This window comes from Zerene cesonia, chromosome 25 (genome assembly GCF_012273895.1).
Source record: "Zerene cesonia ecotype Mississippi chromosome 25, Zerene_cesonia_1.1, whole genome shotgun sequence".
NCBI classification, from domain to species: domain Eukaryota; kingdom Metazoa; phylum Arthropoda; class Insecta; order Lepidoptera; family Pieridae; genus Zerene; species Zerene cesonia.
Window position 1 is genome coordinate 3510679 of NC_052126.1, and position 17460 is coordinate 3528138.

At 32.8% G+C, this 17460-nt stretch overlaps 2 protein-coding genes across 2 annotated transcripts in view; one reads left to right on the plus strand and one right to left on the minus strand.

Annotated features, from left to right (window-relative positions):
- The window catches only part of LOC119836689 (acetylcholine receptor subunit beta-type acr-2-like), a 10706-nt gene extending 9706 nt beyond the window's left edge, over window positions 1–1000 (minus strand). Inside the window, exon 1 of the mRNA XM_038362101.1 lies at window positions 815–1000. Within this exon, the coding sequence (XP_038218029.1) occupies window positions 815–890 (76 nt within the window). The 5' untranslated portion in view covers window positions 891–1000. The remainder of the gene's footprint in view (window positions 1–814) is intronic.
- Window positions 1001–10631: 9631 nt separating this feature from the next.
- LOC119836800 (protein SAND) lies at window positions 10632–15052 on the plus strand. The gene is made up of 6 exons (XM_038362268.1): window positions 10632–11013; window positions 11530–11687; window positions 11935–12135; window positions 12577–12996; window positions 13436–13910; window positions 14338–15052. The coding sequence occupies exons 1-6, from the start codon at window positions 10741–10743 to the stop codon at window positions 14476–14478; spliced, it is 1668 nt and encodes a 555-aa protein (XP_038218196.1). The 5' UTR covers window positions 10632–10740; the 3' UTR covers window positions 14479–15052.
- The last annotated feature ends 2408 nt before the right edge of the window (window positions 15053–17460 follow it).

Sequence of the window (17460 nt, forward strand, 5' to 3'; positions counted from 1 at the left end):
AGCAATATGGCGTCTTTGTGCATCCCTGCACAATGTATTGCAGCGATTTCGAATTATATTAAATTTTTCCCGGTTACTATTGTTTATATATGTACCAGGAGCGAAGACAGGCCTCTCAATTTGCCTAATCTCATTAAAACATACGAAATATTTGGCTTGGCGTAAAAAGTACAGTGAAGATACATAGGTCATCCTTCAATAGACCAGTTTCCTGTACTGTGATGATATGCTATGCTTACGTTTAATAGAGAAAAGTTTGTACAATTTAAATTTAATTAAAAGTTTCAATTTAACATGCTAGAGAACTTCACTGCTCTTTACTATTTGAATGGAATAAAGATTTTCGTGTAAAAAACACTACGAATTAAGAAACTCCCGCTATTTAAAGAATGTAAAATGAAATTCAATGGATTTTGTATATTAATTCAATGACGTATGATATTGTTTTGTAGGAATAAAACAGCAATGCTTGAACACTCATGAAAATAATAATTTTTTTTTTTTGTAAAGTGTATGTTTTGAATTTTGCATCGTACTATCCTATCCTACTAATATTATAAATGCGAAAGTTTCTAAGGTTTTTGTTGCATTTTCACGCAAAAACTACTAAACCGATTGAAATGAGATTTGGTACGTAGATAGCTGGACAACTGGAATAACATATAGGCAACTTTTTATCCCGATATTCCTACGGGATACGGACTTACGCGGCTGAAACCGCGGGGCGCAGCTAGTGTGTTACAATTTGTTTTTCTGTCTTACATTATCGTAATAATTATTGGTTACTTTGCAGTTCTTTTCAAAGAGTACTCACTGTCATATGTAAAATTCAAATTTCCCATAACGCTGCCACACAACCACACACATATATAACACAGCAACCACTTCATTGTGATTTTATTTAACGGGGATAATTTTATACGTAACTAATGTTAATATATCGTGGTCCGGCGGGATCTAGCGCAGAAATACGGTTGTTGTATGGACGCTGTGTGCGTTACTGTGGCGTGATTTGTGTTGCCCTTTTAGTGACGTGTAAGCGACTTGCTGCTTTTTCTGGCTTCACTGACCTGACTATAAAAATCTAGCCTGTGTTTCTGCTTTACTTTAAATAATTTGAAACTAGTAGAGCAGTTTTGTGTTAAATCGTGATAAAGAAGGAAACGAAAGGGTGTAATATATTCACATCATCATATTTATAGGGATATATTTATATCAGACATGTCATCCACCTATTGACTCCATCATCAGATCAACTTAATAACACACGATTGTTACTAAACTTAAATGAGTATACTAGATTACAACACAATCGAAAACTAGGTAGTGCGACAACATTTACTCCCAACATATTATTACATTGTTTTTTAGTTACAATTCCTCTTTGGGAATCGCTTCACAAGTTCGGAAAATAGCGTTAAACATTCACAAAAATACATACATATAGACAACCATAAAACCTCCTCCTTTTCTTTTCGGAAGTCGGTTAAAACGCTAACAAAATGGCTAGTGCTACCAGTACAACGTCCGAAAACCCCAGAGGAAACGTGGTTGGAGTTATCGCAACGGACGAGATAAAACGCGCTTGTAACATTATTGTTACTAAAAATATTTAATTTATTATACCTATGTTATCCCGAGATAGCAATTCGTTATTAATTTCGATAATATTCATATTTTAAGCATTCAGAATTACATTTTAATTTCGTTTAATCGCGTTATTTCAATGAATGTATTTGGATTATTGCATCGTTTTTAAATTGTGTTTATATATTCATCGGGTGTTATATCAAATATATTCACATACACCACTCTAATCGGAGAAGTGTTAAGAAACGGCTTTCAAATTCAAACATTCAAAAGTTCAATTAGACTCAGTTCACTAACGCTTATGGATCACAAAATGCAAAAAATACATTATTTACTTACTTTCGGCAATATTTATTTACAAGAAGTAGTTCAATATGTCAAAGTATTCAAAACCAAATAAGTCATCAATGGCTACGAGTACAACATATGGATATCTCATTCCCGTTCTTCGATTACAAATGTTTTAAGATAACGCACCAATTCAACAGATTGGCCTCGTTCGCCCTAAATTTAGAAGACTATAGCTCAGACAGATTTCCCGCCCTAAACTTGTTACAGACAGAGCCTGTGATAAACCTACAGTATAAAAAGCGCAGAGCTCCTAAGTACCTTCTATATTCGTTTTACGGAAAGTAGACAAAGAAGTTCATATAACCCTAATGGTTCTTCGTTTGTATTAGCTTAACATCAAACGTATTTTATGTATTTGTTTATTTCTTGATGAATATTTATAGTAATATAACTTATTTTATCATACCCTGATAGAGTTCTAAGCTAGGCCCATTGCATAAAAAGTGTTTGCTAATTCGTCAGACAATATAGCTTAATGTTTTTCAGTTGGAGTTAATTGTTTTGAAAAGATATTTTCTAATTACGGTAATCTCCAAAATTTATTTATTTTCCGAACAGCTTTTCGCCCGCAGTTTTCTCCCGCATAGTCAAACAAAATTCCCATTAGCTATCTATACCCAAAAGTCATATCATTAAATCACTCCGTGGGGACGTGATAGAAATACGAACAATCTTGCCTTCATAATATTAGTAAGGAAATATGTTGAACAAAGACAATTTAACGTAAAATTGCATAAAAAAAACACACTTCTAAGTCAAAAGTAACACCATTAGTTTCGCCACAATTTTATCACGTGTTTATAAATACATGGATCCCAGTTCACAAGAAACTTTGAAGTCACATGTCATGAACAGTGTGTTATAATGAATGAACGATGTCACAGATGTCTGCATACTTAATCATGTCGGGAACACTTGCTGAATCAAGTTGGGGTTATAATTGATTCACTTGATTGAAAGGATACTAGACGCTAGTTTGGTTTCACATTGTGCAGTGTTTCTATAGCGTATCGTTTGCGATATTTGGGACATGAAGTTTTGTTGAACGGAAGGTTATTTGTCTTCGTATATATGATACTCATTTTCATCTGTGGCTTCGCTCGTGTAGTCAAAGGAAGAAATAGACAGATCAAGCTTTTCCCTGCGTAGCTCTCGTATCGGTGGGATTTCCGTAATAAATAGTATCATAATATTATGTCCAACCAACCAATCAACCAACCAAATTTCTACATCAGCGGGGTTACTTTGAACGAAGTATTGTGTATAAACGTTAGAAGTCGAAGAAAATAATAAATAAAAGATCTATCGATACAGTTATAAATATCATTAAGTCATATCACATGAAGATGTTCATTTCTTAAAAGTTCATAATGTCCCGTAATATATAAAAGACAAAACTCGAAAACTAAATGAATTAAATAAACTTTTAAAGAACTCGTGCGTCATTTAATTGTTTTAGGACAACATATTGTGTATATATATTAGTACCAATCTAACGCTAAGTTGTTGTACTGTTACCACTCCTTACTTACTTTTAGTTACTCTTAGTAATGTATTCCTAGTTATATATTGAAAGAAAGAAAGAAAGAAGGAAACATTTATTTAATTATTGAATGCAAAAGTAACTCTGTGACTCTGTCTCTTTCTCACTCACACCAAAACCACTCATCCGATTTGGATGAAATTTGGTACGACGTTAACTTGAGACCTCAGAAAGCTATTATTCTAGAAATCTCACGAGAACAGTACCCATACGGGATTTTCTTTGACTACGCAGACAAAACCGCGGACAGAAAGCAAATCGAATATAATATATGAGACTAAATATAATATTATTACAAACACGTAACTTCGTGAATTGTGTTCGAAACAGACTTAAAGCACGCTCTGGATAACTGTCCTGAAAGCAGAAGTCCAATATTGATCAATGATAGTGCTAGCCCATGAATTTTAAATACATATAGATAACATATTGTTCTATAATAATTATAAGTTTCTCTTGGTGATCAAAAAAGTAAAAATGCCTTTAAATACAATTTATAGTTGAACTCCCTAATTTATAATGTTATTCTCACAACGTAGGTACTTTTAAATATAAATTCTACTAATACATAGCACAGATAACATAACATTATTTTAGGAAGTAAGAAACCAATTAGGTAATATATTGAATTTTATCTCGCCGTTCAGAACCGGCACGAACAGTCAGTCTTAGATAAAAACACTGGCTTTTTATGAAGCAATTTAGCGCACGCAATCTATAAGGTCCCTCACCAGATGTCGCGACCCGCGAGCACTTTGCAAATAGCTGTTTTATTGCCTTCCCTTTTTTTACAGGAGCGCCTAAAAACTTGCCAAGAGACAAATTTGTTTTACGTGATGCTTTTGCATTATGAACAAAACGCTTAGACCGAGAGTGGCACACATTTTTTCGGTGTAGATTTTACAAATGTGAAGCTCATTGTTTTAAACTTATATAATATTGTGTAACATTTTTATTAATAAAATTAAAGTTTCATATGACGTATATACGTATAGCAAATAACTATTCTATTTGATTTATTTGTTTATAACCAACATTACTTTACAATGATTCTTAAAATATGTATGATTGTTTTGCTATGCTTGTCAGTTTGCTACGGAGAATAAAAGTGAATGCATCAAGCCACGTATTTTATTACCAATTTAGCGACAAATATTAATCATATAACAAACTGTGTTCTTGCGACAAAGTAACAGATAGAAATAATAAACAGCATGCTCAAAATTAAACAGAGATATATACCTTAAACAGGAGTATATTTTTTTACATCTGTTAATTTCTGGTAATTGTATGGAGCATTCACATTATTTGTAAAATACAATAATTTTTTGTTCTCACAGGCACAAGCAGATATATTATGAGTTTGAAGGACTTAAATCGTTCCAAAGCTTCACCGTACGCGGAAAGAAGTTGCGGATGAAGCGTACGGTGGTTGACCGCCAACCATCCTGATGGTGCGGATGGAATTGGTTTTTAACGCGGGTGGTCCGATAAACGCGAACATAATTAGTAAAATACAAAGTACATAATTAATAAATTATACTTTGCTGGATTTACATAAAAAAATCACAAATATTTTAAATTCCTTTCCATTTAAGAAAGTAGTCTTCATCCCTTCATTTCATGTTTTTTCTATAAGCTCACTGGCCATTAACTTTGATTTTACTTTAAAAAAAATATATAGAACATTATTAAAAAGCGCGAATTTCGACATACGAAAGGAATATGCTGAATTGAATATTTCAAAATCAGAACACGTATTCAAACACGATAGAGCAAAATCACGATCACGACGAGATAATTAAATTCAACCAACCATTCGCCTTGTATTTTATTACTTAGTATTTGTATACGAAACGCGATATATTTGGCATCTCTTGCAGTAGAAATGATGAGAGCACGAACTCCAGGCTTTGTGATATGCATTCATAAATTCTTCCCCTTTGATAGTGATTGACTTGCCACTTTCGACTGTCAAGCTGGCAACCCTATCTGTTACATATTAATAATCATTTGTTTGATTAATGTCTTATTTCCAAATGTGAAATATTTTATTCATATGCATGGTCTGTAATTTTTTTTAGAACTGCTTGTCAGAGCAAATTAATTTTTAAGAACATTTTAAGTTTACAATGTATTTTCTTGCTCATTTTAGTTTTTAATTTATTCCCCTGGTTAAGTACATGAATTGTTCTTGTCTTTTCTTTTACTTTTTTTTATGTATTTCAGTTCTTTAACCTGGCACTAATATCATACAGCTTAGCATGTACCTAGCTCATACAATTGAATATAAATAAATCTAATATATAATATTCTCGTGTCACAGTTTTCGTTGCCATACTCCTCCGAAACGGCTTGACCGATTTTGATGAAATTTTTTGTGCTTATCCGGTATCTATGAGAATCGGCCAACATGTATTTTTCATATCGCTAAATGATAAGAGTAAGGCAGAACAGCGTTTGCCGGGTGCAGCTAGTAATACATAAAATTTTAATGAAGCAAAATAATAAAAAAAATTAAATGAAGTTTATTTGAACAATGTAATAAAGCACCTTACACTTTTATTTCAAACAATGATTGATTAATAATATTGTACACAATATTATTTTGTAAAGTTTTTTCAAACATACTCAACTATTAGTGTCTCTTGTTGAAAGAACCCTGGTGAACCTCAAAGTCTTGTCGATAATATGCATCCAGAAATGACAGACATAAGAGAATCGGCCGCTTACTTCTGTCTAACAATTGTAGAATATTTCAAATCAAATTTTATTTCTACTACTGAATAATACAAGGCGAACATACCCCAAGGAATCAAGGCCTTTATAATATCACCTCATTTTTTGCATTTCACAAAGCCGCAAAACATAATATAAAGTAAACGCAAGATTTCCTTCCATTGTCAAATGAGCCGACGCAAACATTGGCTCTGCACTATTTAGTGGCAAGTTGATACATCGTCGGTATTTCTTGTAACGATTTCAAGGTTTTTTGTGACGAGCCGAATTGGCCAAATGATGTCCCATGCTGTTTACCATAATATGAGAGACTCGAACTGGTAGCTAATAACCCAATAATTTTGTTTAAACAATTACCACTCCCAGTAAGTATATTCACGAGACATATATTAATGTGAATCCAAATAATTAGCAGACAATACAATTCCAGAACAGAGGAAGCCATTTACCTTTAGTGCAACTAAAATATTAAGTATACTACTGGGAGAAGCCTCTGACTCCTGAGACGTTGTTTAACTAGTTCAGGTGCCTAAGGGTCTATAATATTAAATCTGTACCATTATTATATCTATAATATACTACTGCATGCCCCGACTCCGCCCGGGTAGTCATTTCCCTTAATTGAAATAATGAAAACTATCCTATCTTTTAAGTTGGATCAAGCTGCACATGGTGTGCAAAATTTGATTAAGATCGGTTAAGTAGTTTAGGAGTTCATCGCGGAAAAACAATGTGACACGTAATTAATATATATTAAGATTAGTATGTATATATTTATTTAACTCCATTTCCATTTTTCATTTTAATTTACCAGATGAAGATGGCTTTAGAGTAATCGGTTATGTATTTTTCACCTGAGTGTAGTTAAGTTGAAATTGGTTATACCTGAGATTGCAAATCATCTAACATTCCCAAATTTGATCATACGATCGAAGTATGCCTATAATATTTAAATACTAGCCAAGTTTTTGATGCTTTTAATTGTGCAAGACACCGGATGATATACTACTTATAACTACTTGAAAACTTTACGTTATAATTGTGAAATTTATAAGATATGAGGCAGCATAACGCTAAGTGAAAAATACAGTGGAACACAGAATCGCCTCCTTCTTGAAGTCGTTTAAGATATTTCAAAGACCACGTTAACCTCATTTATAGTTAGAAAAATAACCTCAAAAAAGCTTCGAGACAAAGGTAGATATTGGATATTTAAATAAACCTTCATGAAGGTCTACGGTACCAGGGATCAGATAGCCCTCAAGATTGTAATGTTGGTAAATGTAAAATAATATTTGACGTAGATATAGGGTCACTTTAACGATTCAAAATGTTTAAAATTACCCGAGACTTTGTTCGACCTGGCCGTTCTTCGTCTTGATAACCCGAGCTTATTAGCTCAAATATTATTTTACGGGATAACAAGGGTATTTTAACTAGGGAATAGTGAATATAATTTATAGCTCAACGACTATGTTGTATCGCAAATACATACTACAAATTCTTTACTGAATAATTATGATTTAAAATTTGTAGAGAATCCATGTATATTTATCGTTTATAGCATCACTACAATTCTATATGCCATAATACAATATATCAATTTTCCGCTGTCAATTATTCTTTTGATATCTTATTAAGTAAATAAATGATATAGCTATGTATCTAGTTAAATCAACGAGAAACAACACCACTACCAGTACATAGTATAAAACAAAGTCGCTTCCTCTGTCCCTTTGTCCCTATGTATGCTTAAATCTTTAGAACTACGCAATAGATATTATTATATATGGATGGTTTTCTTTACTAGAAAGAGTGGTTAAAGAGGATGGTTCACATGTATAATAAATTCTATTAAACTAATCCGAATTCAACGCGTGCGAAGCCGCAAAAGCTAGTAATGTAATAATGATAACAGTATTAGAGAAGAAAATTAAGAAACAGAAGAATATATTATAATGAAACTTAGTGAATACAATTTTCGTTAAACAATTTCCATTAAAAATGGTAATGACAACAGCAATTAAAAGGCCATTTAAACAAAACCTATAATTAAAAGACGTGGATATAATTAAAAGATCTGAGTATCACGGAAATAATTTTATCGCAATAACACAAAACTCGCTAATAACTTCTCGTATTGAACATAAGTTGTTCGCCAGGAGTTATCTCCCCTTTCCACGCCGTCGACTCCGTGACACATAGCGGAAGCTATTTTAGTTCTCCAATCGTGACCAATTTGTTAGGTATCGATGGAGCAGAGTACGAATCCTGTTACTGTATTTACGTGATTATATTAATCGATAGATTAATATATCTATCACTAATGCTTCTAGTAATATAAACCCCGAATGTTTGTTAGAATGGATGAATGTATTAATACTTGTTACTCTTCCTCGCGAGCTGAACAGCTTATCGCGTCGGTGAGAAATTTGGAACAGAGGATTATTATAGGCTGGATGGTAATCCATATAGCCTACTTTTTAGCTGGCTACCACGTGAGTGTCGCCGCGGGTTACAGCTAGTCTATATATAGTTTATATTATAGAGTACGAAAAATCTAAATTGTTGCGTAATATTTGTAATGGATAAAATCATATAGCTACGTATGACAATTTTGAAAATCCTTTTATCAATAACAAACTTAATTATTTATGTGTGACAGGCTAATTAACTTTTAATTCATATTCATTTTCATCTTGGGCGGAGACAGGACGAGGCGTCTAGTATTCTAATGTACTAGATTTCAATCCGCGGCTTCGCTCGTATTACAAGTAATTTTCTATTTCATGGATATTCTAAGAAGAGTTGCACTTAACATTTTTACGACCTTAGTTGCGTATATCTCATCAACTATTTGTTTTACGAAAAAACCTATTTGGGGATCCTGTATTTCTTCTTTCAATGCGCTAGGGACTGGAATTTGCTTCTTGAGTCTGTGATTCTTGAACCTTACCTTCAAGAGAAACGCGCTCCATCTTAGGCCATTTCATCTTAGCATCAGACGAGTAAATAAATAGTTCTTTCTTAGTTTTTATTATTAATTTAATATACACTATTTCCTAGATGAATGAATCAGACAAACAGATTCCCTAACTCTCACGCAACATCCAACTACTGAGCAAATAAAGCTGTATTTGTTTGGTGTATTCGAAAAATTATAATATTAACTCAGTATTTTCTCGGATATCGAAATAAAAGCGCTGATGTCATAGTGTATGATTGATTTATTTACCCGAAGCTATAGAGTTACCGTGTTTTCAGCATCTCAGCTTGCAATATATCAAAACTGTAGTAAAATATTGTTAACATAGAAGGTTCACTTATTCATTACTACTTTTGTCTGCGACTTCGTCCGCGTGATCATGATGGTGGATGGTGGATGGTGGATGGATGGAACACCCCCAGTGTTCAAAATGTTGCCAGCTTTGGTTACCAGCCCGGGGGCCCGAGCGCCTGTCGGCTAATCATTTTATTATCTGTATCACAATAATAATGACGCTTGCGCTCATTTGTAACCCACGATGAAAAAGGAAAGGTGTTATAAGTTTAACGTATCTGTCTGTATGTAAACATTGATGATGATGATGATTCTTTTCAAACGTCCATCCCTCTTTTAACCCTTTTCTCACGACAAAAATAGCCTATGTCCTTCATTACCTATTATGTGTCTTAAAACAAGCTTCGCAATCAGTGAAAGATATCAAAATGACAAATCTCCATACTAACATTAATCTTTTAAAACTTTCTCCACCTCTTTTCGCAATAAAAAGTAACTTCCTCAGGGACAACTCTTTACCAATTTCCATCGAAATCAGTTTAGGCATGAAAGTGTAAAAGACAGATTGACAAACAGAGTTACTTTCGCATTTATAAATATAGGGAGGTGAAAGAACAATAAAAACTCTTCTTAAATTTTGCCGCAACAGGTGTAGTATATCTTGGTTGATTTATTTGCCCTCATGTTGTTAAAAGAATTGCAAATGATGATTGGCAAATTAAATCTACTGTGGGAGTCAAGCATGCTTCGGCACGAATTGAGCCAGTTCGCACCGGGTAAATACCATACCCCCACAGAAAACCGGCGTAAAAAGAAAAAATGATGTAGTCCTGCACTCACACATTCCGTCCGCCGTCTATTCCGGGACCATCTTACTCAAAGAGTAACATAATAATACGGGTCTTACTCATTCGATTTATATGTGCTGATTGTGTTCATAAGATTTATGAATGTTAATATTTATTACCACAGCTATTAGTTTTCCTAGGTACTCTATCATGAATTATTTCCATGATTCTTTCTGGCATTGACTACTCAGACTAGTGACAAATCTTTTATTTCTTTTTCTTTAGTAGCAATTCCGGATCCCCAAATGACAATTGACATTAAAGTCAATTGACAAAAATGACACCCGTCAGCGACAAATTATTTGATTTATATACACAAAAAAATATTGATGCGCCTAAATGAGCATTTTAGTCAATTTATTAATAAACTAAATCTTTAATTAATTGCCATGGCATCAACATCAAAAGAGGACGTAATATCAAGCTCTCAAATGTCTGAAAACACCGCGGATGACTTAGAACCTGGCGCATGTTACGATAGCATTTTGAATCCTACAGATTCATTTGAGGAATTCGCTTCTGAGATGAACTCAAGCCTGGAAGGTCGAAATACAGATCTTAACCAAAAAGCGAGCACCATAAGCGAGATTCAGAGTGAAATAGGTGAAAGTTCGAAGGAGTTAAAAGAAACGAAGTCCAGTGATAATTTGCAAAATAAAGATGTAAGCTATGAACAATAATGTCTTTAATATCGACTTCAAATATGAGTATCGTCAATGCTTTACCCATTACAATACTGGTAATCTTTTCCAGGTTTTAATAAATAGGGAACAAAGTGAAGTTTATTGGGGGGCGGAAAACCTGTAACACTTTCTTAGAATACTAAATATTTTTACTCATTTTCTAATACAAACTAACTATTATCTAAAAAATAGGTAAATGTCGTTCTTGTTGTACTGAACTTCATAAAGGTTATCCAATTTATTTTATTTCATGCGTTAGGATTCCCAAAAATGTTTTTATAACCTTGCTTACTGATTATATTTCATAAGTTAATACACGTCCAATTTAAGATTAATAACAGTAGCACACAATTGATGTGTTTTATTTAATTATAAGGTTTAGGTTAGGTAATTGTTTAATTATAATATTACTAGTGACCTTGTAATATCATATTTCATACAACGACATGGATTTTCAGTAAAACGTCACTATATCTAATATTCATCACATTTCAGGAAGCAATTGGAGCATCGGCCAGCAGTTCCAACTTAGTGGACCAAAATGGAGATGATTTGGAAAATGATGTTGACGACTATCTTAAATCACCAGAACTTGTTAATAAGGAAAAGCATGTGTTTATATTGAGTTCAGCGGGCAAACCTATATATTCTAGGTAAAATTAGCATAACAGATGAGCATTCTAAAATAATTGTTACTTATTGAAACACAGAATTTTTGTTCAAAATGGCCCTTATGTGCAACACATTAAATTAAATTCAAGAAATGCATAAGTATTGTTTCTGACAGTCTGATAACGAATCATAATGAAATTATGCTTGAGAGAATGTGCAATTTTTTAAAAATAGATTCTACTACAGCCACTATGCATGATTATAACTAAGATTTGAATCTATTTACAGATATGGTAATGAAGACAAACTGGCAGGTCTCTGCGGAGTTATACAAGCTTTAGTAAGTGTAGTGGAGGACCAGAATCATGATATATTGAGGTCACTGATAACAAAGGATTGCAAGGCTGTATTCTTAGTGAAGGGACCTTTGATATTGGTGGCCATTTCAAAGTCGAATGAGAGTGAAACACAACTAGTGTTACAACTGACGTAAGTTTCATTAACATTCATTAAAATTATATCAATGCTTATATTATTTGTGCAGGTTAATAAACATTTTCGAATCAAATTTTTTCTAATAATATAAGGTGGAAGATTTTGTATGTTTGAATGCGCTAAACTCAGGAACTACTGTTATTGGTACCGGTAAAATTGCTTTTCTTAATCAGTTCATTTAAATGAAGGAATGCTAGGATTGAAGACAATATCATGTACAATTTGGGTGAAACAGCTGGGTACACTGAACCCTTTAGAGAGAAATGTGGTGACGCTGTAGTGTCATGTGGGACAGTGCAGTGTCTATAGAGGATAGAGTACCTAACTACTACTACTTGAAGAAACTCATATCTGTGATTATTTCCCAGAAATGTATAGACAATAGACATGATAGTATTAAACAATAAATAATTTGCCATCACTGCTTCTTTCCAGGTATGCGTTCAACCAAATAGTATCAGTTCTAACACTAACACAATTGAATCGAATATTCGAACAGCGTCGCAACTACGACTTACGCCGCTTGCTCTCCGGCGCTGAAAGGCTGATAGATAACTTGCTGATATTCATGGAAAAAGATCCAGCTTTCTTACTCGGAGCGGTCAGATGCCTACCGTTGCCTGAGAAAGTCCGAGAGAATATAACAAATGCGATCACCACGACTTGCCACAAAATAAGGGATCTAGTTTTTGCCATACTGATCGCGGGAAATCAGTTAATTACGCTCGTGAGAATGAAGAAGTATACATTGCATCCGTCGGACATTCATTTGTTGTTCAATTTGGTACGGAGTTCGGAATCATTTAAGACAGCTGAGAGCTGGACGCCGATTTGTTTACCTAAGTTTGATGCGACGTAAGTATTGTAACTTATTTTTTTATCTTGATAATATATAATTGAGGTGAGAAAGGTTCTGAGAAAAATGCTTCTGAATGACACTTTTTTATGGAAGTAAATTATATATTATTTTCTAAGTGATTTATTTAACTGCAACAAACAACAATAAACTCAGAAGAGAGTGATTAAGCATAGCATATATCCAAAGGTTGCCTGGAAGATATAGCTTTTCAGCGATAAGGCCGTCTGATGTATCGCTCTTCTTTGTTTCTGTTTCTTTTGTTTATGTACGTCTGCTTCTTTATTTGTGTGTTACAGTTAAAACCCGTTTTCCGTTACAACGCGATTTCCCCACTTAAATTAGTTGTAGTTGAACGCTTTTGTAATAACTAGTTCTAACTAGGTTTAAACAGTAACATATACAAGCATAAATCTCATTCAAATATGTAAATTTCAGAGGCTTTCTCCACGGCCACGTGTCTTACATATCCGAAGACTGCCAAGCCTGCTTGCTTCTCCTCACAGTACAAAGGGACGCATTCTACCCGTTATCCCAAGCGAAACACACAATAGCAGAGAAACTAAGACGATCAAACTGCCTCGTTGCCATAAACGATGCCCTCAACAGAAACAAGAATTTACCAACAACAAACCCTCTGAAACATATCGGCATACCAGAAATAAGGCATTTTATGTACAAATGTAAATCCACTGCGCAGTTATTCACATCAGACCCGATCAGTCTGGACAGGCTACAGGATTATAGGCAAAGGCATAAAGAAGGGGGCGATGTGGTGAAGAAAAAAATAGAAAAAATGTCGGATATAGATTATGTGAGGAATTACAGGGAGTTCTGTAGTCAGATACATTGTGCGTGTTCGCCTGCTAAATTGATATTTAGGTCCAATGCGGATGATTCCATTTTGGCTTGGGTAAGTTAAATATATTTAATAGTTTTGAATTTTAATAATCAATCACTCTGAACTGACTTTGTCTTTAAACAATAATAGATTTTCGCTGGTAACTCTGCCTGCGTATTCGAAGAAAATTCCCATGGAAATGAGATGTTCTACCGCAGTACTGAGTAACCAATCCTATTTTCTAGCATACTAAATATCTCGAATAAAAATTCATATCATAAAGTACATTTAAAAAGAAATAACTTGAGCTTCTCTACGTATTTTATATCTTACATGCTTTATAACTGAGAAATTTTTAAGAATAGAATAAATTTCGCCGCTTAGGCCGAGAGGTTAGTCGTTGTTACAGTTTGGCAAAAAGACGTGGATTCGAATCCCGCCTCGTGATGAAATTATTTTTCATTCTTTAAATAGATCATACAATTAAATAAATTTCCAGATAACAAATGGTTTCGAGCTCTACGTCACGTTTGACGCACTCATGGAAAAGGATCATGCGATTAGAGCAGTCGATAGACTACTGAGGTGGATCAAAAATGAAGAAAAGAGAATATTTATTATGAACGCACCAACATTTTAGCAAAATTTTTTATATAAACTGAAGCAATAACCCCTGCATGACTCAGCTTAGATACAATGTGTTAATAGGAAGATATAATTTGAATTATTTGGCCCTAATTTTAACAAAATTTGATTTTATTTTAGTCGAGCAATATGTCATTAACAGTAGCAAAAGTATGTTATTTAAAGGTATATTGAAATCTTTTAAACACAAATGAATGTAACATTTTAAAGGGTTATTACTACTAGAGTTATGCGTAAGAAAGATACAGCAATAATAAATCAGACTTTTTGATGAATAAACAGAGCGATATTCTACAATATTTATTATTATTACATTGTATATTTATTGAATTACCAATATGCCTTACATATTCAATGAAATCACAATAAAACGTCAGTAGTTTGCGAAATATGTTATAACTATATTGCTTGTAGTCTAGTAATAAAACCACAATATAATACTACATATTAAAACATAATTGGCATGCAATGGCATTTTAAAACCCAATATTATTATTGTATGCGAAATAATATAATTACAACTCAATAAAAAATAAAGTTACTGGAACATTTTAAATTCCGTCTAATAAAAATATATTGACGAACATTATTTACATTATAGCGTCAAAACTTCTAATCAACAAATTTTATGAATAAAATAATGTTTTAAAACTTAAAGACTTTTAAAGGATTTTAAACGGGATTTATTCATTATATTATTAATCCGACGTTTCGAACACTTTACCGCGAGCGTGGTCACTGGGAGACTCAACGTCGAAACGTTGGGTTAATAATTAATATAATGAATAAATCACGCTTAAAAGCCGTTAAAACGTCTTTAATTTCTAAATGTATAATACTCGCGTAAAATCAAACACAACAAAATACTATATTATTTAAAGTCAAAACGAATCAAATGTTTTGACTTTTATTATTAAATTTTCTTGTTCCATATATTTGTCTAATATATGATAGACACTTGTACTGATTTAATAATATTAATGGTACAAAATTGTTGTATTTTTTGTTATGTGTAAATTAAAAATGTTTTTCTAATAATTGTTAAACTATTTCTTATATTTTGGTGTATTATAGTTACACATCATATTGTAATTTTTTTACCCTTTTGTATATATAGAAACGCTAAATGCATTTCATGTTTTCGTGTATAATTATTATTCTTTAAAAATGCTGTTATAAATTGATGTATTCTACATTAGACGAACAGAAAACTACATATTAAATATACAATTTCAGACATTAATACATAACATCCTAGATTTAAATTTAATTTTAAATTAAAGATTATCAGAGATTCCGTTTTATTAAGTAACTGAAGTCAATTATTTGGTTCTATAGGTTGGACTTGTTACAGGTTTCTTACAAAAAAGAATTAGTTGCTCATCCAATTCACAACTACGGAAACAGCTGCTTAACCTTGAATTTTTTTATAATTTGTTGTAATAGAGGCAGCCGAAATACATCATCTCTGTTAATTTATGTTTAACTATCAAAGTTCATGAGATACGGCTAGATGACAGATGGACCGCAAATTCTTAGTAGGGTGTAAAACCTTTGGGTTGGGAACCCTAAACTCACTTGAATATAACTCCACCCCACAATATAACATAACTAAATATGAATTCACATTGCAACTGTGGCATCTCTCATGTAAATTGAAATGTCTTTTTTATTTGCTTTATATAATTATCTCATAATATGCATTATAGACAATCATGATTCTGAAATAAATAATTTATTAGTTATATTTATTGAGTTTCACGTTAATTTGTAAATATTGTTACGTGAATGAGTGTGTAAATTTAAATGTACTGAAAATATTGTGTATTTTAAATACTTAAATCGGAAATTAATTTTTTAATAAAATACTTGGAATTAAAATCACCTTTTTTATTTTACTGTAAACACTGTTTTGTCCTACTATCCAGTGGAGAAACAACAGCTATAGGGTTGCAGACCACAATTTGAAAAAACAAAGAGCCAACTATTAGGGTCAATGGCATGTCATAGTTTCAGCCTATATCCGCAGTCAAAAGCTGATGATGATGAAATCATTATTAAACTTAGTCTATTACTTAATTTCGACTGCCTCCTTGGTACAGAGGTTAAGGCGTGAGCGTGGAACCGAAGAGTCCTGGGTTCTATTCCCAGTGAGGACGCACAAAAATGCACAATGTTTCGGTCTGCCAGGATACAGAAGGCTGATCACCTACTTGTCTGTAAAAAATCGATCAGTGAAACAGATGTACATCATCTGCCCCATACGTGTACGTGATTACTAGACTAGGGACTTCAATTTTTATACATTAATTTATTATATTAATGTGGTAACTATAATAGTTATTGTGGTATTATTGTGGTAACTATAATAAAAATTAATGTTATTGTCTATTTGCTTCTTAGCATCACAGTTGTTTCGGTGAACCCTATTAATCCTACTATACATATTATAAATGCGGATGTGTGTGTGTTTGTTGCTCTTTCACGCAAAAACTACTGAACGAAGCTTCATGAAACTTTACAGTAATATAGCTTTGATATAAGAATAACACGAGAAGTTAAAATTTAAAGAATTTTTTTTTATAATTTGGTGATAATATAACGATAACTGTCAAGTAAGTAGGAAAAAAATCAGCCCCCTGAGAGCTATATTGGCGTGCGCTGCCCTAATCGTTGGAGTTACGTTACACAAAGATAATAATTACTGTAGAATTATTTGTCTTAAATAGTTTTTAATAAAAGACCGCGCAGCGTATATCTATCTTTCATATCACTATGATCAAAATAGTGAACCCAACATACAATTTAATTGGATATTTTTTAACAATGAATTTTTGAATATTTATCGAACTTTTATGAAAATTGATACATCTGTCACTTTAGGTATTGAATGTAATTTGGAACACAGTAATTTGGACGAATAGTTTAAAAGTTATCACGACAAGATTGACTAAAACGGAATATATAAAGCGCCTAA